Here is a 26497-nt window from a genome sequence, read left to right as displayed (position 1 = left end):
AATAAAAAAAAAAAAAAAAGGGAAATTAGAAAAACAGTTAAACTCAGCACATTGACAGACTTCTGTAATGGTAGAAGTCTAGAAGACTTCTTTAGTGTAGACCAAAATGATTACTTAAAAATAATTATTGAAATTTTGTTGAATGTTGATTAAAATGAAGTCCATTTCAATTTCTTTTACAGATGTTTTATATGTGGAAAAAGGAAAAGAAATCTCTAATGGACATGAAAGAAAAAGACAAAGAACAACTTCTGGAGGTGCGTCTGGCTTTAACTTTTGTTATAATTGAGAGATTTTATGTCAACTTACAGATGTAGAGATTTGTTAAAAGAATTTAATGGAGTCAGATTTAATGTCGTAATTGAAGCCATTTAAACGAGTAATGCAGGTCTAAACAAGCTTCACCCAAACATGAAAATGTTATTATCATTTATTCACCCTCATGTTGTTCCAGTGCGGTGAACAGAAAGTCGACATGGAATGACACGAGTGTAAGTGAATGATGAAAGTCTTTATGTCTGGTTCTGTATTTCTGGGTACAGGAGAATTTTTGTGGAGCCTCCGTCATTGTGCCTGACCTTGAGGGCGTTCTGTATCTGAAGGAGGATGGCAAGAAATCCTGGAAACAGCGCTACTTCCTGCTGCGAGCCTCTGGATTGTATTACTCACCCAAAGGCAAGACAAAGGTCAGATCAGGCAACCCAGACAGTAAAACATACGGTGTATTTTAAGTTCAGACAAATCCTCCCTTATTGTACATCAGGTTGCTATTTAAATTAACACTTAATCATTACAGACCTAAATAATAACTGGCTTGGTGAAAATGTCAAGAAACTAAATTTCAGTGCATTATGGGGTTCTCTCTCCATCAGGCATCACGGGATCTTGTGTGTTTGGTGCAGTTTGACAATGTGAACGTCTACTACTGCAAAGAATATAGGAACAAATACAAAGCACCAACAGACCACTGCATCATTCTCAAGGTACAGTGTCCTGTTATGGTGAACCGCTCTCACTTTAACATCAATACAGAGTTTGGAGCAGAAACTTACAGTGTGACAAGGATGAATAAAATAAAACAAACAGCCCACCCTTGAAATGAAGTGCACTTAATTCTATTGAACATGCACTTGTGTACTTTAAATCTTAAACATATATTAAAATAAAATAAAATAAATAAAAATAACTACTTGCAGGTAATATAATATTAATGAAATAAAAGGCCATTTAAGTGTACTTTTAAGTGTTTCTGGTCCCACTTTATATTAAGTGGCCTTAACTACTATGTACTTACATTTAAATTAATCATTTGATACAATCCACTTGTGTACATACATGTTTTTACCTTGTTCTTATATTTTAAAAACACCTGCATGTAATTACATCTGTAATTAATTTCTGTAATTCTGATGGGGGTTTGAAGATTCATGGCAGGTCAATCTTTCTTAGATAGCAAAGGGCTAAATTCAAGAAATGGTACAGTATTTTATAGTTTATACAAAACAGCATCTTATAAAATATAAGACATAAGACATAAGGTCATGATGTTTATTAAAGCTGCAGTCTGTAACTTTTTTTGGTTAAAAATGATCCAAAATCACTTATTGAGCAAGTACATAACCAATCAGTGTTCAAAACTATCTCCTTAGCCCGATTCACAACGGTAAGCTTGTAATAATGTTTTCTAATTCGAGTGGTACTGGTAGGTTTCCGCGGGAAATACGAGTTTGCTGATGTTTGTCCTAGCGTCTTTACATCGCATCTGTAAACAGAAAGAAGGAGTCCTGGCTAGTAGGCTACATCGCATGTGAGGATGCTGCAGGTGGCGGATCATTTGTAGCCTCTTCTTACAGAACATGGAATGTATTTAAACTTGAGATGGTGGCTTGTAATCCAGACAGTTCAAAACAACAATCATCATCAACAACTGTGGTAAAAAGTGAAAGACTTCAAACTGCGGAGAACCTATACAGTAAAAAAGGGAAAGCGTTCGGGCCCGTGTGAAAACAAGAATAAATGTTGGCAGGGCTTTTGAAAGGTGGCGTGACCTCCGTGATTTAAAAGGGTTTAAAACTGATGCAGAGATGGCTATTTTTCTGCTGGACAGGTAAGACATTTCAATGGTTTGGGTAATAAGGTAACAGTAGCACACATTTTCACTTAATCCATACAGTTATGGATAACGCTAATACACAATACACATAGTCACGCAATGTTGATGTTTTTAACATTAACAATTTGAGAACAAACTATAATAATTTGCACCACTGGTTATGCGATTTATTGTGTTTTTTTAGTTGGTCAGAACAAAAGTGGATGACATGTTACTTCTTCAGATGACATTTTCCAGTGAAACTGCAGCTTTAATATTACTCAGTACTTAATTACACTGCAACAAGGACACTTTAAAAAGTGTTACTGATGTTTAAACTTTCTATATCTGGTAAAGAAGTTGCTACATGCTACATCTTGTGTGAAGAACTACAGTGGGCCTAAGAGCGAGCCCTGTGGCACCCACAGCTACCTGTATATAGTATATTTTCATGCACGCAAGAAACGCAACCAATTTAAAACTAGCTTATGGTTCTCATGCCTTTACAAATGAATGAAGTCTATAATTTGAACAAGACACTATGGTTTAGTAGCCTGCCACAAGTAGTGAAAGGTGAAAACATTTTTTTTTTCTGGTTATTTCTGTGTTCAGACTGCAGTTGGCAGAGCCATCCTGTAATTAAAACCTTTGCACACAGTTCAAAATACCTCAACAGTTTACACTCTCTGGGTTATTGTTCTACCAAATTAAAAATGAGGCATGGAAAGAATATCACTAGCTAAAGACTTGTTTTGGACAAAGTAATGATAACTGTAAAAAGCTATTTTACCAACATCAACCCATTGGAAACAAAAATACCTTATAGGATAATAGCAAAACCAGATTCACTGATGTGCTGATCTCTTGTTAAAAAGCATGACAAATCATCAATCCATCAAGGGTGTTTCAGCCTGTTTAGTTTAGGATGGGCTGTGTTATATGTTTGTCAAGCAATTAATGCAAAAACATGATAAAATGCAATAAATGTAGTAGATGCAAAATAAAAACTAGACTCCAACAGAAAAAGAACATGCACTCTTTGCATGTATGCAGTAATTCAACATCAAAAAGAACAACATTGTTTTGGTCCATTTTTATCAATATTTAATCCTTAAGTGTGGCAGGAGAGGGGCATTGGCAATCAAATTGTGATTTTAGTGTGCCATCTACTGTCTCTGCTGTGCAACTGCAGCTCAATCATCAACATCTGTAAGCAAAACAATGTTAACATTGTCAACACATGAGATTAAAAAAATAAGTGGTTCCAAAAATCTACAGGGAATGACAAAAATTATTATCTTAGCCTTCTCAGATGTATATATCAGGTTTGTGTCATGTTCAAATGGTTACTGTGATCTGCTTTCAGCATCCTCAGATTCAAAAAGAATCACAGTACATCAAGTATCTGTGTTGTGATGATGAGTTGACCATGACTCTGTGGGTGACTGGGATACGTATTGCAAAGGTGAGCAGAAACCAAGCCACACACCATACATTTTTTGCCAAAACATTTATAAAGTAGAAAATGATTGTATGATAACACAAAGAAGACATTAAATGAAGCAAAAATGAACTTTTTGAAGCAAAAATTGGCATTATAAATTGTAATTTACGATGCAAAAATTTAAATTGTGGCTGTATTGGGTTGAGTCCTATTGTGAGCTGTTTACTTTGTCAAAATCATTAACTTATTCTACCTTATTAACGGTCTTTGTTTTGTCATGATTTTTTCATAGTATGGTAAGCAGTTATATGAAAACTACAAGACCGCTGTGAGGAAAGCCTCAGGCTCTGCAACCTGGGCTAACCGCACTATCCAGGCCTCCTCCAGTGCATCGACACCCTCTCCTAAACCTAAAGGTAGAGATAATGAGCTGAATAGATCATTATAAAATGCATCATACATCTTGATATATTACCATGTAAAAGGATTTTGATTACATTTTTGTTTATCTTTCAGTCAAAGCTGCAAATGGACACGCTCCTCAGCCTACAAAGGACACCATGGTACATCTCAATCTATCAGTTTCCTTAGTAATGAAGAAGAAAACAATGAGCTTTAAAGGGTTCAACCAAAAATGAAATTTCTGTCATTAAATACTTACCCTCATGTCGTTCCAAATCTGCAAAACCATCTTTGGAACAAAAATTAAGATATTTTTGACGAAATCTGAGAGTTTTTTTTTTTTTTATCTCTTATAGAAAGCAATGAAATTACCACATTCAATGTCCAGAGAAGTAGTAAAGACACACAAATAGTCAACGTGACTACAGTGGTTTAACCTTAATGTTATGAAGCGACAAGAGTACTTTTTGTGCGAAAAACAAAACAAAAATAAAAACTTTTTTGGAAATGACCACATTCAAGTTCAGTAAAGACATTGTTAAAATAGTCAACATGACTACAGTTGTTCAACCTTAATGTTATGAAGCAACGAGAATACTTTTTGTGCGCAAAAACAAAACAAAAATGACTTTATTCAATTTTTCCTCTTCCCTGTCAGTCTCGTACGCAGTTGGCGCAGTGAACGCAGTGCAGAGCTTCTGTGTTTACGTCAGTTCTACGTGGCCGGCTCCTGCGTCAGCATGTCTCGTGCTGCTCACGTGAACAACATCAGCCAATACTGAGTTGGTGTTCGAATGTAAATACGGAAAGATCTGTACTGCGTTCACTGCGCCAACTGCGTACGAGACTGACAGGGAAGAGGAAAAATGATTGAATAAAGTACTTTTTGTTTTGTTTTTGCGCACAAAAAGTATTCTCGTTGCTTCATAACATTAAGGTTGAACATCTGTAGTCACGTTGACTATTTTAACAATGTCTTTACTGAACCTGAATGTGGTAATTTCGTTGCTTTCTATGGGAGATAAAAAAACCTCTCAGATTTCATCAAAAATATCTTAATCTGCGTTCTGAAGATGAACGAAGGTCTTGCGGGTTTGGAACGACATGAGGGAGAGTAATTAATGTAAAAGAAATTACATTTTTGGGTGAACTAACCCTTTAACTGTGTTAGAAACATAGTCATGAAAATGTACTCTCTTTAAGTACACTTACTGCAAGTGGCCTTTTATTTAATTAATATTATGTTATCTGCAAGTATTTTTTTTTTAAATATACTTTAAAGATTTAAAGTTTACTTCAAGAGCACATTCAGTACAATTAAGCACACTACTTTTTCACAAGAGAGTTGTTTGAATTGCACCTCAATGCCAATTTGGTTTGTTTTTGAAGGGTCCTGCCAACCAAACATCTTTTCCACCACCTCCGCCTTCATTGGACATCCTGCCTCCTCCACCACCTGACCCCATGTTGCCTCCTCCTCCTCCTGCCCCTCCTGCCAGCACAACCAAAGTCAACAAGTTTCCTCCTCCACCTAAATTCCCACAATCCTCCTTCCCACCTCCACCCATGGATGACCTGCCTCCTCCACCACCTCCTCCAGAAGATGCCGAGCTGCCCCCTGACTTTCTTCCTCCACCGCCACCTAGTTTTGGATCTTACGGGGCAGATATGCTCCCCCCACCACCTCCAGACCCCATTGCCTCCTTTCCACCACCTCCTCCTGGTCCCCAAAACTTTGCATCTGCAGGTGGAGCACCGCCACCACCTCCGCCCCCGCCTCCACCACCAGCTCCTGCACCGGCTGCCAACCCATCCGCCGGCTCCATCAGAAAAGTGGCTCCACCTCCACCAAAGAGAACTACACCTCAACTAACAGCGCCCTCAGGTGGTGACCTCATGTCAGAACTGATGACAGCCATGCAGAAAAAGCGTGGTCAATAATGATCTTGAAGACAGAAAGAGCTAATTGACATAGTTGGACTGAGGAACTGACCGTCAAACCAGTTCTTGGCGTGACATTAGGACACACATCTTTAATTCTGTTGTTGTTCAATATGCTTGCATTACACCACCAAACTTAAATATGTAAATATGTTGTTCTTATGCACCTAATCAGATTATATACTGTATGTATTACAAATGTGCTATATCTTCATTGCTAATGAAATGTCATAATAAATCAGGTCTTACAAAGTTAACTGTAAAACAGATTCCAGCATGCCTAATTGTTGAGTTCTCCTTTTTACAGTAAACAGGAGATGTATGATGCGGGCATAATCAGATGATGCATGATGCAAAGTTTTGTGCACTTTTTGTAGAAATGCAGAAACAGCAATACGACAAAAGACTTCCATGTTAGTATGTTACAGCTGAAGACTGTGCAGCCACAGGGGTGTATATATAATGTCGAACATGGCTCATCATCCAATCAGATCATCCATTAGGAAGTTCAGACCTTCAGATGTGTTTACAATGTTATAAACAATATTTTTGGTTGAAATGATGCTGAAATTTGTGGTTTTATTTCCCATTCGTCCCTGAGTAGATTATGAAGAACAGCTGACCCTCAGCTGCTGAGCCCAGGATAGAGGTTTACTGGCATATCCAGCTCTCTCAGCCTCATCCTGATTCAAAAAAGGCTCCATTAGAGTCTTCTGCAACAGCGCCACCTAGAAATACATCATAAATACTGTCAACTAAGAAAAAGACAAGCCCTAATAGTCTGTCTGAAGATATTACATCGTATGATTGTCAAGTCTTTATTTCAAAGTAATATATTAAAGCAAATATTTTAAGATGTATAATACACATGAACATGACAATATATTAGTTTGACATCACATGTAGTAATACCTCTGAAAAGTCATTTTTTTTCTGCTTTTCTGATAGCAGATTCGGCCATCCAGTTCCTCAACACGTACCGTGGGTTTATTCCTGAACAATAAAAACAATTTCAATGAGTTCAACAAACATAAATAACAATAAATACAACATAACACATCGTAAAAACAACATACACTACCGTATATATTAATATAGAATATAGTTGTTTTATATTGTAATAATATTTCACAAATTACAGTTTTTAATGTATTTTTGTTCAAATAAGTCGAACATAACAGACTTCTTTCAAAAACATTACAAAATCTTACCAACCCCAAACATTTTAGCGGTAGTGTACCATGACATACTGTAACAATATATAAAAACATAAAATATAACATTGCATCATATAACATACACCAAAACATACCTTGCATTCTGTGCTGCCGTGCTGCATCTGAGTCACTTTTTACACTGTAGAAGACGATTAAAACATCAAGTGATGTTCATTTCAAAGCTCTAATGTGTGCGAGTGGACATTACTGCAACATTACCTTAGCAGACGCTGTAAATACAGCTGAACCCAGTCTCTGAAATACTCATGTGATGAGAGGTCTGAAAGAGCCCACACTGACTGTCAAGAGAGACACAGTCACAGTTAATGGACTGAAATCATGATTATGGATATTGCAGCTGCTTTGGGTGTGAATGGAGAGGAAATGTACCGGAGCAATGGATCCCTTCTGAAGCTGGGACAGGGTCACTTCACTCAGCTGTCTGAAAGTCATAGTGAAGTCTGCTCCAGTGTCCTCCATTAGCTCAAATCAACACATCACACATCATAAAACATTATATGTGTCATTGACAGGAAATGCTGCCATTCTGTGAACTTAATGTCTTTATTTGACAGTTTGGCTGTTATATATAAAGTATATATATGAAAAAATAACTTCTTTCTTTAACGGTTTACTGATTCCTTACTTTTTCATTAAAAAAAAATTATAAATACATTTTCTGTCACAAATGGCACCATTTCCTGAGAATGGCTAATAAAACTTTTACCACATTAATTAATTAAAATTAGAGAAAAGACCAATCCAGCTAATATTTACCTTTAGAAGAAATGCAATCACATATGAATCCTTTTCTTCATTTCCCAAAAAGCCCAACTTTGCTTTGAACAGCTCATGAAATCTATAACAGAAATGTTAAAATGAGATTAGAAATGAATCAGAGATGAATACAGTGTCTATATTGTCTAATGACATGCTCACCTTTGATGGTAGATTTGTGGATATTCTCTCAATATTTGCTGAGATCTGAAATGAATAAAACAACATCATGAATCACCTGCTTTATTCCAGACCAATACCAACAGAAAATAAAGTTCTCTCTTACTGTGACAGCTGATCTGAGGTCAGTAGTGGTTTCAGAGCTTCTAGAAGTTTCTGTAGATTGAACAGGCCGACATTAGCCTGAGCTCCTATACTGTACCGGCCCTCATCATCGGACGTGTTGGGGACAAAATCTATACAGAGGAAACAATGCTGTAGCAATAACGGCTTTTTAACAATAAAATTATTATGGCTGTCAGTTTCACTTTAACTTATTAGAATATATTAAATTTAAACAAATAATGCATTCAAAAAATTATGCAATTAACCATGACCCTGACCCATGTATATATAAGATTATATATAATTTATAGTAGATTTAAAGTAGCTTACTAATCATACAATTTTCCTCCACTTTTGCAATATTAGTGTAATATATATAGTGTGTGTGTGTGTGTGTGTAATGATATTAATATGTTAATCCAAAAAAACCTTAAAAAATAAACTTATAGGAAGATGATTGCTAATATTATTAAGTATGGAGAAAATGCGCAGTTTAGGTTACAAAAAGAAACTTACTTGGGTCATATGATTCCATAAATCCAAATGGGCCATAATCAATAGAGATAGAAAGCAGACTGAAGTTATCTGTGTTGCAGACTCCTGCGTGAAGATGCAGATCATGTGGTTGTGCAGTGTGTGTATTAAGCTCAATCTATAATGATAATCTATGTGATAAATAAACTAGTAAAGCAGAGTGAACTAACCATGAGCAAACCCAACCGACATCCAGTGAGCGATTAAATGTGCCGTTTCATTCACCACTCTAGAGAAAAACACCTTCACACAACATGAACACCATTCAAATACAGTGAGACTGCTCAGACAATATAAAATAATCTTGTATTACAACTAAACAGCAGAGAGACACAGATACTCACCACATACTTGTCAGGGTCATTTGTTGCAATAGATTTAAAATGCTCTTTAATTACAAAGTCCAACAATGTCCTGGAAATAAAAATTAAAAAGAAATTAAAATGCAAATGAGAGTGAGAAAAAAAATACCCTCCCGAGTTAAAGTTAATTTACCGAAGGACATCTAACTCTCCGGTTCTAGTTAATATCTCCAGTGAACCGATACGAAACCAGGACTTGGCCAGACGCAGAACAACCGCTCCTGACAGATACGGAGAACAATCACATGATTTATAAAGCTGAAGACAGATGAAGAACTTAAAGTTACTTTATTTTTCCAGTTCTGATTTACCTCTTTCTTTTATGACATTTCCATTATAAAACGGATCCCTCCATACAGGTTCCTCACTCACAACCAGACTGACAAACAATGAAGGCAAAAAATGGAAAAAGTATAAATAAATAAAAATGTTAAATTCAACATCAAACATTTGAATGTTGTAAATGCAAATTATTACTCTTCTTGTGCATGTCCATTCATTCTCCCATAACCATTTAGTAATAGAGCATATCTGCTTTATGTCTAAATATACAGTCATCAAAAATGTTTATATACGGAGTATATACTGTATATATATATAAAATGTACCTGAGGGCTCTGCTGGTGGGAACTCCTAGAAAGTGCATGGCTTCACTGCAGAGAAACTCCCTCACAGAGGAGCGAATCACAGCCCGTCCATCACCAGATCTGCACACAAAACATCATGTACAGTATACAGCATAAGAGTTAAAATACTTCCATACAGTCTTACAAAGGACAAGACAATGACACACTGTGAATCATAACGTAAGATAATTTATAACTAAATATATCTCAGAATTACTTAAAAATGATATAAAAAATACTGCGCAGCGGGAACTGATATTCACCTTGAGTATGGTGTCTTTCCTGAGCCTTTCAACTGGAGTTCCCATCTTTCACCTTTTCTGGATAAAAAAAAGAGTATACTTGTAAAACTATAAGTATACTTGAGTATACTTATAAAAGAGTGTAATTGTGTACTGCTGTAATGCACTGCCCATTCTGCTCATTTCTGTTCAGATGCATGTTTAAAAGTTTAGTTCACCCAAAAATGAAATTTCTGACATTAATTACTCACCCTCATGTCTTCCCAAACCTGTAAGACCTTCGTTCATCTTCAGAACACAAATTAAGATATTTTTGATGAAATCCAAGGGTTTCTGAACCACACATAGGCAGCAACGTCATTGTACCTTTTGAGGTCCAGTAAGGTATTAAAGACATCGTTAAAATAGTCCATGTGACTACAGTGGTTAAATCTTAATGTTATGAAGCAACGAGAATACTTTTTGTGCGCACAAAAAAAATAAAAAAAAATAATGAAAAAACTTTATTTAACATTTTGATCATTCGAATGTAGAAAGCACTGCACTGCATTCACTGCGTCAATTGCGTATGACAACAGCTCAAATTGGTAAATAAAGTCGTTATTTCTGTTTTGTTTTTGCGCACAAAAAGTATTCTCGTCACTTCATAACATTAAGGTTGAACCACTGCAGTCACATGGACTATTTTAACGATGTCTTTACTACTTTTCTGGGCCTCAAAAGGTACAATGACTTAGCTGCCCATGTGTGGTTCAGGAACCCTCAGATTTTATCAAAAATATCTGTCTTATAATATCTGTTATATCTGTTGTACGGGTTTGGGACAACATGAGGGTGAGTACGTAATGACAGAAATTTCATTTTTGGGTAAACTATCCCTTTAAGCATTAAGTGAGATTTTATAGCTTTTACAGAATCATTTGTCTATTTGCTGAAAACCCAAGAGATATAGATCACACTTTCCATTCTTTAATCTTAAACAACATTATGGGAAAAGTGATCAACATTTACAACAGAAACGTCAAATATCATGACAGTAACAGCTGATGATTTCTGTTGAACTCTGACGAAACAAGATGATTTTACCTGTTTGTGTGTTCACCCAGCAAATGTGCTCTTCCGTCCCCCAGCTGTCCGGCCCAATAACCAAACTATAATAATAATAAAACATGGTTGAAATGTTTGTTCTGGTTGTCTTATGCCATCGCCGTCAGGTTTGAAATGACTGTCAGTTTTACCTGATGACCCCCGTATCTGTGTGCTAGTGGAACAGAGCCAGGAAACAGTTTTCCACCACTGACACAACGAACAAACTCTTCATTCTGAATCACAGACTCATTCAGATCCAAAATATTCCTCAACACATCCTGAAATACACAAAAAAGAGCCTAAATAAATGCAGAAACAACATTTACAAAAAAGTACTGTGGTGGTACCATGGTACAGGGATGTATTAGATGGTCATACCATGGTACTCTGATAAATACAATGGTATTTACAGTACCAATTACATGTTTGGACAAACTTGACTGAATTCCTGTTTCTCATGAGCTTAAAAACCTTTTATTCTAAAGCAGTTTTCTCAAACTGTGCTGTGAAGGAGTCCAAGTCACCCATGAGTTCACAGATGATTAAAAACTTAATGAATGAATAAGTACAACTGACAAAGAGCACCAATGCTGAATTAACTGAATTAATCAATGAACTCATTACAAATTCATCTGTGATAAAGTGTTTCTATAGTCTCTTTAAGTATGTAAGTGTTCGGTCCAATTTTTAAGCTAGCGAACATATAAAAGCTACGAATAATTTGTACACTATATACCAGTAATTGATTTGAGGAGTTGGGTGTTTCATAATTTCGTTTTGTTGAAGTGATCTGCTACCCTCTTGTGAAAAAGTGTTAAAATTGGAAAACATTGTTTATTTTGAAAAAACTGTACCTGTAGATACAGTATGTTATAATATAATATTAATGAAATAAAAGGCCACTTAAGTGTACGTAAAGAGAGTACACTTTCATGAATGTTTCTAAACACATTTAAGTAAAACAAAAAGCTTTACTTTAAAGTACATTTTACATCATTATGTTCTAATAATCTTTTGTTTAATTTTAAATTAAATTACAATGAACATGTAAATAAGTGTCTGAAACATTACATTCAGTTTGATCTAAGTATGAGCACAATGGCCTGAATAAGTTCAGAATGATGATGATGATGATGATGATGACTTTACTGGTATTTTAAAATGTGGACAAGAAAAATGATAAAGAATGGGTGGATGTGATCACACTTTTGACTGGTGGTAGTTTAGATTTTACTCCTGCTCCATTGTATTTTTAAATTACATAAACACAGTTACTGCAACAATATCCCCAGGTTTTACTGCAGTGAAGCACAGGTTTTGATGATGATGATTGGATGGGTTTATTCACCTGTGACACAGCAGCCAGTGTCAGGGGCTCTTTCAGAGGGGTGGGCTGAGACTCTGAAAACACACATCCCTTCACAGTACGAATAAAATGACCTTCAACCTCATCAAGAGGGAGAGCGTCTGTAAAACACACAGAACATGATTAAATCACAGTCAACGTGTAAAATAGCATATTGACATCTGTATCTTACCTATAAGTTTATGTGATAATGTCAGTGGTATTTCTCCACAGTATTTCACATTGCTATAAAAGTGACTCTTATCAAACTCTCTTTCATTACAACTTTCACTCTCACAGAATTCTTGTTCGTCGCTAAATGTAGCGCTGGCGACGGCCGAGAAAAATAAAAATAATGTGAAATCATGTTTTGTCATTACATCAAGCTCACAGACATCATCTTTTTTACTATTTGTATCCTGTACTTCATTACATCACGGAAGTAGAAAAATACATTAGAACTGTTTCCTGTTACGCAAACAATCTTTGTGTTCCACCAGAGGGCGCTCATCGGCTCAAAAACCAGAATGCTCCATTTATGCCATACTCGGGACTTTTTTGGTCTTTTTGGAAATGTATGCGCGCTTCAAACTATAACCGATTAAATCTATTAATTATATGGATTCAGAAGCTGTCGTACAAATGGAAACTCTAGGAACTTTCTCACTGTAATGATTAAATAAGCATCTAGACCAATGATCACAGACGACTGTGATTGGCGCTGTAAAAAGTAACCATGTGATCATTAATAATACTCCGAAATGAAGATTGAAATGAATGCAGCCTAATGAATATGTGATTTTTTTGTAAAAAAAAAAAAAGTAAATATGTAAACATGTTTTAAGCCCCCAAACCCCTTTTGTGCATTGGCGTCTGGACACTTTTAAATTCAGCAACCCCAAAGCTATAAAAACGATTTAATTCACTTTTATAATTATATGCAGCAATTTATATTTATTAAAATATAATAATAATAATTGTTGCTATTATTATTATCATTAACATGAAACGATGTATAATAATGTTTAAATTGTTTTTGTTAATATTTATTTATTTTATTACCATATTTAACTATTTATAATAATTTACATTTAGCCTACATTTATTCATTTTTAAATAAATTAAATAATAGACTTGTTAAATACATGGACCGGCAATAGTTTTAGACTTAGAGATAATTCTTTATACTGCTATCAGAGTTTGGGGGAACATGTAGGTCCTATTTGAAGCTGTACCCCCAAAAATGTGTAGGTCTAGTTTTTGGAGAAGACTGGAACTAAACAAGTAAGGAAAGGTGAGGAACCTCATGGTCAATCTTGTGATGTCAGCTAAAGTTATAGTTAATTAGTGGATGTGAAGAGGAGGAGGAATGAGTGGTTCAGAGTAACATATTTAATAACAAGGGAAGCAGGACTAGATAGATTCTGTTTAGGTGAGATGTGGAATAATATGCTGATGAACGTGACATAAACAGACAGGTGACCTGTCTCGATCACCCGCTTTCACTACACAGAGCACACCGCCCTCTACCGGCTAAAACAAGAACGAATAATCTGTTATGGCTCCTAAATGCATTATCCGTGTCATATAAACATGTTTGTTTGGAGTTTATCAGCACACTAAACTGATTGAACTCAAGCAGTGATCACAGATAAAAGTGAAAGTAAAAGAAAGCTGATGTTTCGCCATTTTAAACAGACTATCGATTCCTTAAACTTTAAATTATTATTACAACTTTTATAAAACCTTAGACAGGAATTTATGTGAAGCGTGATGGAAGAGATGGAGGAGTTTGTGAATCGGGTGGCTGTGTAGATTTTGATTAAGGTGATTGTTCACATCTCCCTTTACAGGTGAATTACACATTAATATTTTCTCTGAAACCATTAATAAAGATGTTTAACAATGTTTGTCTTTTTTTTTTTTTCATGATTTCCATCCAGAGTCAGTGGACTGTTTTGACTGTTCAGCTTCATTATGGATGACACACAAACATCCAGAGATGAAGATTTTTCTCCAGGATTCAGGTACTTTGAATAAACACATTAAATAACCTTTTATATAATAAAAGATGTCTGTTTCAAATTTCTTGAAAACAGTGTCTAAACCCTCCTCAAGTGCTTTTCATTAAAAACGTTTTTAAGATCTTACATTATGATGATTATCATTAAAAATGATTAAATCTGTTCTGTTATAGTTCAGTTCAGCAGGAGAGATCAGAGCCAGAGCCCAGCTGTGTGTCTATGAGGAGTGACGGGTCTATGCCTCTTCCAATACATTTTAAGAATGACGATACACAGACTGATCTCAGGTAAAACATTTCTAAAAGACATGATTGGCATTTTAATATTATGGTGTTTTTGTATTTTTTATTTATGATATTCATACAAGACATTGTTGTCTTCATCTGATGCAAGAGAGACACATCTATGAGTGTGCCTAGTTCAAATTCATGGCTTGGACTCAGATACAGCATTTCATTGAAAGAGATGTTTAGCCTATATTATTTTAAACACCCAGCTTAAAAGGACTACAGTTTTTTTGTTGGGTACCAGCACCAATATCAGAGTGTCTGATTCTTGATTCTCTTCATGATGTTTAAGGTCAATCCTGCCACAAAGATCAGCCATAACAAACCCTGTCTGTGAGAAGAATGACCAGTCTATGAATCAACTACAGGACTTTGATGAAAGCAGGTATATGTGTCAAGTAAATTGTGAGATTATTTTGTTGAGATAATACACATTTCATAAACCTTATGATATATTATTGGTCATGATACAGAGAACAAATAAGACATTTTACTCTATATAGCTATCTCTATATTTAACTCGCGAAACCATGGTATTTTAATTTTACAGCCATGAAGGACTCAAGTTTAGATCAAATCTGATGAAGAAGTTTGAGCATCTGTATGAAGGAATAGCAAAGCAGGGAAACCCAACACTCCTGAATGAGATCTACACAGAGCTCTACATCACAGAGGGTGACAGTGGAGAGATCAGTAATGAGCATGAGGTGAGACAGATTGAGACACAATCCAGGAGAGCAGCAACAGAGGACACACCGATCAAATGCAATGACATCTTCAGACCTTTACCTGGACAAAACAAACCCATCAGAACTGTGCTGACAAAGGGAGTCGCTGGCATTGGAAAAACAGTCTCTGTGCAGAAGTTCATCCTAGACTGGGCTGAAGGGAAAGTGAATCAGGACGTCCAGCTCATATTTCCACTTCCTTTCAGGGAGCTCAATTTGATGAAGGACAACACACTCAGTCTTTCAGATCTTCTTCATGTATTTTTCCCTGAAACAAAAAAAATGGAAATATCCAGTGACAAATATAAAGTGTTGTTTATCTTTGATGGTCTGGATGAGTGTCGTTTTAACTTACATTTTCAAAGGAATGAGACTCTACGAGATGCAAACAAAAAGAAATCAGTGGACGTGCTGCTGATGAACCTCATTGCGGGGAATCTGCTTCCCTCTGCTCTCATCTGGATCACCTCCAGACCAGCAGCAGCTGAACTCATCCCCTCTAAGTGTGTCCATCGAGTGACAGAGGTACGAGGCTTCAATGAGCCACAGAAGGAGGAATACTTCAGGAAGAGAATCAGTGATCAGAGTCTGGCCAATAAAATCATCTCACACCTGAAGTCATCAAGGAGCCTCTACATCATGTGCCACATCCCAGTGTTCTGCTGGATCTCTTCCACTGTTCTAGAGAAGATGTTGAGTGAAGCAGAGAGTGGAGAGATTCCCAAGACTCTCACTCAAATGTACACACACTTCCTGATCCTTCAGACCGACATTAAACATGAGAAGGACTATGAGAAGAACCTGACAGATGAAGACATGATCCTCAAGCTGGGGAAAGTGGCTTTTCAGCAGCTTGTGAAAGGCAATGTGATCTTCTATGAGGGAGACCTGAGAGAGTGTGGCATTGATGTGACAGAAGCATCAGTGTACTCTGGATTGTGCACTCAGATCTTCAGAGAGGAGTCAGGCTTGTATCAGGGGAAAGTCTTCTGCTTTGTTCATCTGAGCATTCAGGAACATCTAGCAGCTTTATACGTGCACCTCTGCTTCACAAACAACAACAGAAATGTGTTTGACTCAGTCACCAAACCAGGTTTGTTGTCTATGTTTAAGGACCGGTTTCAACACAATTCATCAAAACATGTTTTATTTTCTGAGCTCCATCAGAGAGCTGTGAATGAGGCTCTACATAGTAAAAATGGACATCTAGACCTTTTCCTGCGGTTCCTTCTGGGTCTGTCAGTGGATTCTCTTCAGATTCTCCTACAGGGACTAATGACACTGAGAAGAAGCAGATCTGACAGAAATGAGAAAACAGTTGAGTACATCAAGGAGAAGATCAGGACCATTGACTCTCCAGAGAAATCCATCAATCTGTTCCACTGTCTGAATGAACTGGGTGATCATTCACTAGTGGAGGAAATACAACAGTATCTGAAATCTGGAACAATAAGTGAAGCCAGACTCTCTTCATCTCAGTGGTCAGCTGTAGTTTTTGTGTTGCTGACATCAGAGAAGAAGCTGGATGAGTTTGATATTAATAAATTTGTTGGAGAAAACAATAAAGCTGAAAAACTGACGGTTCTTCAGAAGCTGCTGCCTGTGATTAAAGTTCAGTAAGTATCAGTGAGAACAATCACTTCACTGTTAAAACAAAAGAAAATCAAAAGCTCATAAATCTTAAAAACAAACAAACATTTATTGTATCAGTTATTGGAGCAATATGGCAGCATGCTTGAAACACAGTTTTGATTACAACAATATAAATGTACCCTGATTGTTTTTATTGTTTTTCTGAAATGTATTTCTTAAATGATGAGGAGATGTGATTGAGAAACAATACAAGCTATACTCAAACTCCTATTAAAGACAATATATTCAACATGAGGATTAGTTTGAAACAAACAAGTTTAATGTTAGAAATGAATTAGTATTTAAACCATTGATATGGATTTGGTCAACGTTAAAGCCAATGTCTTTGCAAATTGTCAAATTTGCAAAGCTATTGTTGCAAATTTGACAATAAAACTTGACTACTTAACTAAGGTTGTTTATCAACATTTTAACAATTACATTTTAAACCCACAAACAAAGCCCAGCTCTTATAATACAGGGAAAAACTAGACAGAGCCAAAGACTGGAATATAAAAGGCAAAGGGCAAAATCTATAGGAAATATGATATCCTAATATGTATAATACATCATGTGTAATATGACATAATAAAGCACAAAATATTATAAAAAAAAAAAAAAAAGAAGCTATCATGGTTGAGATATCGTTTGATGGTTGTAAAATTCATGTCATGGGAATAATTTGTCTTAATTTTATGCTAGACAAAGAGATCCCCTGATCCAGAACTATATAGTAGTTTTCCTGGCAGCAATGGGAAAAAAATCAAATATTTGTATGTTTATTAGTTATTCAACTGCAAGGCATTAATCCAAGAATTAATGATAATGAATCCAACTCCAAGTCTAGCCCAAGCATGCAATTTCATGGTCTTACATTTAGAGTAAAGCGTGGAGTTAGTTGGGATAATTTTATGTTGTAAATGTTGTGTCTGTTCAGCCTGTGCAGAATCTTGAACTGAACAGCTTTTGATCTTTTGCACTCTGAGAGTTTGTTTTTCTGAGTCCACACCATGTCCCATTTGTCCCAAATTGTCTAATTTTTCTCTATTTTCTATTGCTTTTTGTTTTCAGTTCATAGTGTTTAACAAGTATGATTTTCATCTCTCTACAGTCTGAGTGATTGTGGAGTCACAGAGAAAGATTGTGCTGCTCTGACTTCAGTTCTGAGATCAAACCCCTCACACCTGAGAGAACTGGATCTGAATAAGAAAAAACTATGAGATTCGGGTGTGAAGCTTCTTTCTGTTGTACTGGAAGATCCTGACTGTAAACTGGAGAAACTCTGGTAAGATCATCTCTCACATAGTCAGACATGTTTTTGTCTTCTGTAAGACTAAATCAGGGTTTCTGAAATCCGGCACTGGAGGGCCGCTGCCCTGTAGAGTTTAGCTCAAACCCTGATCAAACTCTCCTTCCTGTAACTCTGAAGACCTGGATTAGCTTGTTCAGGTGTCTTTGATTAGAGTTGGAGCTAAACTCTGCAGGACAGCGGATTTGAGGAATTGTATAATGAAAAATGTAATAATTTTAAATATTTGTACTGGAAAACAAAAATACTGAGTAGGGAAAGTTTTTTTTCAGTGTATTATTTAGGAAATCAGCTTTTAAAATATATTTTCAGTAAACAGTATATTTCAGCGCAAATAAATGATTCTGAAGATGAACTCTGGTATGAACTAGTGACAGTATTACTTCCTCATATCACTGTTATTTTTATCATGATATACAGTATTGTCACATTATTGAATGACATTACAAAAACAGGTTGAAACCATAAATATATGTATATAGAAATGTATAAAGTTTGTGCAGCGCAGGGCTTTTCCTATCATTATTTCTAAGGATGCTGTTTTTTAGAAGGAAGCTGTCTGACTCTGAGATGAAGAACATGAACTTGGTTTGTGTAACATTAGCAACACATTATTAGCTGTTTGATAACGTAGTCAAGCTAAAGGCTAATCATATCAATTTCGGTTATGTGTCGACTTTTCATTCAAATTCTGATATTAACCAAGCCAGCTGATTTGGTCAGTCACACTTTTAAATACATTTTAGCTTTTTTATAATAAACTTGCAAATTCACACTCCATGTACCATTCAAGTGGTTTTACTGATTACAGACGTGAGGTTGTCATGGCAACCAGATAGTCGAAAACGCATTAGATCGGATTGTGTTCGTGGTGTAAACGCTCATGTGGTCGAAAGTGTTGGAACAGCTGCCTACTGTCTGCCTACTGACACAATAAACATTATGGGAAGCGTGCAAAACAGTCGGGATTTAAAGTTTGATGCAAAAACTGCATTTTTCAGGCTGGATCAAGCTAATGCACATGCGCAGTCCTAAGTGTGCCTCTCTATCCACCTCTATCCATTCCTGACGAGCCTACTGCGTTTTGAATTAAATTTTCCATTTAAAAAGACTGAAACAAATTATTTCAAATTTCAAAAAAAGGGTTATTCATGGTCTGTTGAAAGTACCTTGTTGATGCTTTTACACTTTTAAATGTCCTTTTAATGTTCAATGGTTGAATAATGAGTAGAATAATGTCATCTCATTATACCCAGTTAAAAAAAAACAAAAAAAAAAAACATTGTGTTTATAGAGTGAGCCTTTCACTAATTGTTTAAAAAGTTACACCCATAATTCAGGCAAAGTCATGGGGCGTAGGAATAAGGTGGATAGGAAGCGCGCATCTGACTGTTTCTATAGGAACCGGAGCTTCTAACGGCTGCTGTAGTGACGCGATGACTTTACCATTTGGCGATTGGCTCTTATTTAGATGGCGGGACTTATTTCGCGTTGCACTTTCTCCAATTCATAATAATACAAGTGCACCGTCTTTCTATATATAAAGTTGAAGTACCTGCTGAAATTTTCCCTTCCAAATGTGCATTCTGAATAATAAATACATTTATTTCCCAACTAACCTGCTGCAGTCCAGTGCTCGTCTCCACATTAACAGTTTTTCTCTTACTAATCATATTTCACCTGTTGAGTTAAATGAATTTGACTGATAAACACCCTTATAGAAATAACCATGGCTTTATTATAGTAAAAGTGTAGTAACCATGTTTTTTCACAGATTGATTGCCCTTTGTATTACCAGTTTTACTACAAATACCATAATTAAAATATGGTTAGCAAAACCATGGTTAATTTGTGGTTACCATGGTTTAACTACAATAACCATGTTTTTAAAAATAAATAAATAAAATATGTTGATTCTGATCTTATTCATCAGGTCTCACACACTGCAGCGTCGCGGTCACTATTTAGATGAGCTCTGACACCGTGTGGTGAAATAATCACAGATGTTTACAGGCCACGGCTTTCTCAGATCAGCTTATGTTGATTAAAACTACAAATTCTGTTGAGTTTGGAAAATTCTGTACACATTAATCATCAGAATATCTCTTCTCCTGTCTCTGGAAATGTCTGGATTTTGAAATCATCCTGCAGTTGCTCATTTTAAGAGGAGTTTATTCAACTAGGCGATTACAGCACAATGAAAATATGTACATAACTGGAAGAATCGATACACTGCTTCGACAAGCACTTCAAGTGTTCAATTCCACTGCTGTGATAAAGGTCTATTGAGTAACATTTGGATGTAAACATGGCTGCGGGAACTAGGGTTGCTGAGGGTGCTGCAGCACCCCCTGTCAATGAGTTTTAGGGGATAAAATTATTGACTGCAGGAGGACTTTAATCTTTAAAAATGAAGATTGTCCCCCGGTTTCACAGACAAGGCTTAAGTTAGTTGTTCATTTTCTACTATTAGTATGCCATTTTGGGTTTAACTTCCCCAATAGTGTAAACACTGAGCCTCCCAGACACCATCAAAACATTAAGAGCGGTCTGCTCAGATCGTCAGTCTCTTTCCAGCTCAATCTATCCATGGGTTTCATGTGACGTTTTATTGCCTCCATTTTTGTGTCCGGACACAGCTGCGTGACCTGTTTCAGTCTATAGTCACAGCAGCCTCAACTACAAGAGGAAGATCAACGAAACACTCCTAGAAAGTTCACAACAAGGTTACAGTATGCCTGGGATATGTGGTGCTGTTAGCTGTAATAACAGTCGTCAGAGAAACCCCGAACTACAATTTTATTCAATCCCAAAGGAGTTAGATCGGCAGAATTGTTGGCTTCAATCACAAGGGACCACACCACTGGCAGCCAAACAGCAATGCGCAACATTAATAACTACTGGGACTGTCATTTACATAACAATATAATGAGAACACTATTGTAATAAAACGTTGTGAATTCAGAATGTTTAACTCCAGTAGACACGCACTTCCCACAACAACGCGCTGAAACAACGTTGTTTCAGCGCGTTGTTGTGGGAAGTTCGTGTCTACTGGAGTTAAACATTCTGATTAGCACACAACTTAGTTCAAACTTCACTTGTGCATTCGCGTCATTTTGTGCAAATAAAAATCGTAATATTACATTTATGTAGTAGCCTATAAATATCTGATTAATCTCATATAGGATGCGTTTTGTTGAGGTAAATAACCTGCAGAGCTTTATTGTACTGATGATCATCTTGCTCTCAAACAGCAACGCACAACATTAATAACTATGATTGGGGCTGTCTTATTCATAACATTATAATTGTATACACTATTGTAATAAAACGTGAATTCTTTGGGCTTAGTTGATGTTTCGGAGTGTTGTTACGGGAAGAATGTATCCACAACAGCATTATTCTGACTACGTAGTTCAAGTTCATCTGTGCGTGATTTTGTGCAAATAGTTGTAATATTATTTTTATTTTGTATAAATATCTGAATTATCTTATATAGGATGTGTTCCTTTGAGTTAATGAACCTTCTAGCTTCAGTTTATGGTATTCATTCTCTTCAGCTTCAGCGTGCGCAGCTCAAACAGCAATGATGATATTACAGTCATTAAAGATGTTTACTATTACTGTAATATTAAAAATGTTTCATATTTTTTTTCAAAAACATTAATGCATTATTTTTTATAACTAGCACTTGTACTGTTCTCGTATTATTTTCATCAACGTATGGTTTGATTAAAATCATTTCCTTATTTCCAATTATTTATTCCACCATGGCACATGCATTTTGTTTCTTTATTGTCTAAATAATGTTGTCAAATGACTTGTTTACATTTAGGTATTTTATGTTATTTTATTTATATTTTTGTTAGGTAATAGATTTTTTGGTAACACTTTCTCTGGTTTATGGCGATGAACATGTACAAGATATCCACCTTATTCTCGTGGGCACTACTGTAGAAATGTTTTTAAGGGACAAAACACAGTTGGAGGTAATAAAATAAGGATCACAAACAATAACAGATGTTTTTTTCCAAATATCGATATTTTTCACAAATAGTCTCATTTAGATCATTGCTGTTTGAGCTGCTCGCGCTAAAGCTAAAGAGATGAACACCCGTAAACTGAAGCGCTTTGCTAGAAGGTTAATTAATTCAACAGAACACATTATATATAGGATAATTCAGATATATTTATACAAGATAAACATAATATTACAACTTAAATTTGCACAAAATCATGCACTTTTACATTTTTAATAAAACATTGTTTAGTATGTTTTTAAAGCTATTTTAAATATGAGGACTCATGAAATGTCCTCATACTTCATGTTTACGTAGTAATACCAGTGTAATACCCATGTCATTATACAAATTTATCATAAATCACAGTTTTTTTTCCTCACTAATGGAGTGTTTGAGTGATGGGCTGGGTCATTTACCAGTCCCAGAAATTCATAGATTCACTTGCAAACATTAGCAGTACAACACATTCAGAACAAAAGCCAAATGGTTTACAAGATAAGATTGCCACAGATAATGACTAAAATATTAGTAGTTGTCAACCATACATCCTACTCTAGTTTTACCACACTATATAGATCTGGATAGTCAACAGTTCTAGAATTTCAGTCAAATACATGCTGTTTTCACTGTATAAAACTAACAATGCTTAAAATGGCCTTTCATATATGTTAATACATTAAAAACAAGACAAGATGAAGAATAGCAGTCACAGCAGCAATCGTTCTCCGCTCCGCCACGTTTAAAGTTTATGACATGCCCAACTCTGAAACTTAAAGTATGAGTATGTGTGCGACCGATGGTTAAATATGGTTTAGATAAAGGGGTTTGGGTGGCTAATAATCAAAATTTAACCTGGTAAAAATATTTTTTTAATGTTACCCTGTTACATTTCATCTGCAAAAACAATGTGGACTATTATAAGGCTCCGTTATGCCATGAGGTTTTAAATGCATCATTACGCAAACACATGAAGAGAGTCTCCGCATGAAAGACCCACGAAAAGTATGAACTTTTTCTTCACAAAAAGAGTACATCATTTTTGGGTAAAGTATAAGCAGGTGAATTGGGATGCAGCAAGTATCTTGCAGAGTTTAGCTTTAACCCCAATAAAACACACCTGAAGGAGCGAATCAAGATCTTACTAGAAACTTACAAGAAACTTCCAGTCAGGTGTGTTGAGGTAAGTTGAAGCTAAACTCTGCAGGACAGTGACCCTCCAAGGACAGAGTTTAGACACCCCTGCAATAGAGGTATATTTTACATATTTTTATTTTATTTTGATATTTAGACAGTTTTTCATTTACTGATGAGAAGATTTTTACTGAAAGCATGATAATATAAAATGTGGCTTGGTGCTCCTGTTTTTGACCCACCAACCATTACTAATATTTTATGTAGTAGATCAGGGTTTAGAGTTTAGCTTCAATCTTAATCAGAGATGGATTACTTAAAACCCCTGTTGTAGAAGAATCAAACATCTGTTGATGTAATGAGTGCATTTTTAGTTAGGAACTGTTGTTGTCAAATATTTTTTTTTTTTATTGTTTCACCTTTTGAATCAGTATAAAATACCAGTATTTTCCATCATAATATGGTATAACTGGTTTTGCATATATCATGGCAAGCCTAGTTGGCACCCCTAATTTTGCTCTTGACCGAAGAAACCAAATACAAAGAACCATATGAACAGACAAAACATGACAACCTGATCCTCTCTTTGCTTATTCTATACTTGGTCTGAAATCATTGAAAAAAGTTGATTTTGTTTTGAGCCTTCACCACAACATCAGTGGATCATACAATATTTAACAAACAACAAGTTAATATATTTAAGACATATATATATTAGACATATTTAATAGTGTAGAATTGTGACTTGTACCTGTTGATCTGAACTGAGAGAGTGAAGAGTGTGTCATTGTTCTCTACAGGTTGAGGGATTGTGGAGTCACAGATGAAGGTTGTGCTGCTCTGGCTTCAGCTCTGAGATCAAACCCTTCACACCTGAGAGATCTGGATCTGTCTGGGAATAAACTAGGAGATTCAGTTCATCTGCTCTCTGCTGTACTGGAGGATCCTCACTGTAAACTGGAGATACTGTGGTAAGATCGTCTCTCTGATAATCACACGTGTCTTTGTCCTCAGTAAGATGAATCATTTGATGTATTGATTCTGATACTGAAGATGAACTCTGTTATGAACTGGTGACTGTATTACCTTTTCATATCACTGTAATTTTTATCATGATGTACAGTATTGTCAATATTGAATGACATTACAAAAACAAGATGAAACCATACACAGTAAAAATGTATAAAGTAAAGCAATATTTCAAACAGATTAAAGTGAAAAAAAAAAAAAAAAAAATCCCAAACTATAAAGAACAATAATAAAGATAATGTATAAAATAATAAAATAATAATAATAATTTAAAAAAATAAATAAATCATTTTCGACAAATATCTGGATGTGTTTTCTAGGCTGGCATGGTTTAGTCCAGATTAAAATGAATATTAAGGACCCCCTGTGGTGAAAATCAAGTTTTTAATGTTGTTTATACGTCCATGTGATGTTTTTATGCTTTAAGACAAACCATGTGCAAATTCATCAGTCAACACCATTGCTGAGCAGTTTCTCCTTAAAACTGCAGTGAACCAAAGACGTGTTTGAAACCGTCCCTAATTCCTACCAAATATGAAACCAATCCTGTCAACGTGCAGGGCTTTTCCTATCATTATTTCTAAGGATGCTGATTTTCAGAAGAAAGCTGTCAGACTCTGAGATGAAGAACGGGAACATGGTTTGTGTAACATTAGCAACACATTATTAGCTGTTTGATAATGTAGTCAAGCCAAAGGCTAATCATATTAATTGCCGTTATGTGTCAACTTTCATTCAGATTCTGAATTGATTATATATATCCTAGAAAGGATTGGATTATATAAAGTCTAAATACATTGTAGCTTTTCTATAGTGAACAAATTTACACTCTGTACCATTCAAGTGGTTTTACTGATTACATAGAGCAGCAGCAGTGAGGTTGTCATGGCAACCAGATACATCGCACACAAATCACTTTCACTACACCTGTTCAACACGTTGAAAATAATGCACTGTATACCCACTGCTTTAAAACAGATATCTGTTGGGCTTGATTAAAGTTAAACACACATCTTAAAGTTAAACACACATCTTAAAGTTAAATCACACATCTTACTGAAAATGGCAAATTAAGCAGTTTATATTTAAAAATCTTTAAGTTTTGTTCTGTGTAAATTGAATAACATTTGGATGTAATGGTCCTCTTCCTGACATGAATGCAAGAGCCGCTACAACAGAGCGTCTTGAAGATCACCTGTATGAGATTGTCCAGGTCCAGAGTCATCAAACATGACATCAGCATCTTCATCTGACTTTATTTTAGTTAGATACAGATTTCACTGCAGTTGTAAAAAAAAAAAAAAAAGCTAAATGTCCATTCGGCCACACTACAAAAAAGCAGTATATCTCATAGGCTGTTATCCGCCCAAATGCAGATTCGTCACATGACTACTTACACAAATAAGATTGGGTGAGGGAAATCAAAGTTTGATTTGATTTATTAATTTATTTACAAAATAATCTAAAATATTAAAATAACTACATTATATGCATATTTACTTTTGAAAATATTAATTAAAAATATATATTTAGTCAAATCTTGGATCCTAACCTCACAAACTACTCCTGTGGTTGTAAATAGAAACATTTGACCTTCTCCAAACACAAATACACACTGGAGTGTTTAACAAATCTGTTTCATTAATATGATATTATATTATTACAGTATCAGCTGATGGTGCTCTTGCTTTGGTGTGTGTGTGCTTAGCACCCTCAAGAACCCCCGCAGAACTGGACCTGCCTGTACAATTCACTCTTCCTCTTCTTTTCAGTTTCTGGTTCAAGTATATGGCTGAATTAAAGTAATATTTCCACTTGCCATTGTGTATCTGTTATTACAGTTGACCGAGTGGATCAGGCAGTCTGAGCTGGTGTGATGGAGTGGAGGCGGGGACTAATTTGCATATTCATGATGCCACTTACAATAAATGAAGCAATGGTGTAGAGTTACATTTTAGCTGTTTTAAGGCATGAGG

General features: G+C 35.7%; 3 protein-coding genes across 8 annotated transcripts in view; 2 read left to right on the top strand and 1 right to left on the bottom strand.

Annotated features, from left to right (window-relative positions):
- Positions 1-6438, top strand: part of apbb1ip (amyloid beta (A4) precursor protein-binding, family B, member 1 interacting protein) — a 182204-nt gene extending 175766 nt beyond the window's left edge. The window contains exons 14-15 of one of the 2 annotated variants that reach the window (XM_051881389.1): positions 4053-4099; positions 5328-6438. In XM_051881389.1, coding sequence (XP_051737349.1) covers positions 4053-4099; positions 5328-5879 — 599 coding nt within the window. In that variant the 3' untranslated portion in view covers positions 5880-6438. The remainder of the gene's footprint in view (positions 1-4052; positions 4100-5327) is intronic. The other variant, XM_051881388.1, reaches the window with a different exon arrangement.
- Positions 1-26497, top strand: part of LOC127505683 (NACHT, LRR and PYD domains-containing protein 12-like) — a 312016-nt gene that overhangs the window by 135994 nt on the left and 149525 nt on the right. The window contains exon 9 of the mRNA XM_051881370.1: positions 24293-24463. Within this exon, the coding sequence (XP_051737330.1) occupies positions 24293-24463 (171 nt within the window). The remainder of the gene's footprint in view (positions 1-24292; positions 24464-26497) is intronic.
- Positions 5943-26497, bottom strand: part of LOC127505699 (protein adenylyltransferase SelO-like) — a 136785-nt gene continuing 116230 nt past the window's right edge. Inside the window, exons 1-19 of one of the 5 annotated variants that reach the window (XM_051881441.1) lie at positions 12550-12811; positions 12360-12478; positions 11161-11289; positions 11009-11073; positions 9944-10000; positions 9663-9761; positions 9366-9433; positions 9188-9275; positions 9037-9106; positions 8863-8935; positions 8675-8758; positions 8160-8289; positions 8036-8080; positions 7874-7955; positions 7487-7579; positions 7316-7395; positions 7192-7235; positions 6792-6872; positions 5943-6607 (exon numbers count right to left, since the gene is read on the bottom strand). In XM_051881441.1, the coding sequence (XP_051737401.1) occupies positions 6802-6872; positions 7192-7235; positions 7316-7395; positions 7487-7579; positions 7874-7955; positions 8036-8080; positions 8160-8289; positions 8675-8758; positions 8863-8935; positions 9037-9106; positions 9188-9275; positions 9366-9433; positions 9663-9761; positions 9944-10000; positions 11009-11073; positions 11161-11289; positions 12360-12478; positions 12550-12733 (1581 nt within the window). In that variant the 5' untranslated portion in view covers positions 12734-12811 and the 3' untranslated portion in view covers positions 5943-6607; positions 6792-6801. Of the gene's footprint in view, positions 6608-6791; positions 6873-7191; positions 7236-7315; positions 7396-7486; positions 7588-7873; positions 7956-8035; positions 8081-8159; positions 8290-8674; positions 8759-8862; positions 8936-9036; positions 9107-9187; positions 9276-9365; positions 9434-9662; positions 9762-9943; positions 10001-11008; positions 11074-11160; positions 11290-12359; positions 12479-12549; positions 12812-26497 lie in introns of those variants that run through there. The other 4 variants (XM_051881442.1, XM_051881443.1, XM_051881444.1 and 1 more) reach the window with 4 other exon arrangements.

The sequence above is a fragment of the Ctenopharyngodon idella genome, chromosome 23 (assembly GCF_019924925.1).
Source record: "Ctenopharyngodon idella isolate HZGC_01 chromosome 23, HZGC01, whole genome shotgun sequence".
NCBI lineage: Eukaryota > Metazoa > Chordata > Actinopteri > Cypriniformes > Xenocyprididae > Ctenopharyngodon > Ctenopharyngodon idella.
This window is presented reverse-complemented; position numbering and strand designations above follow the sequence as displayed.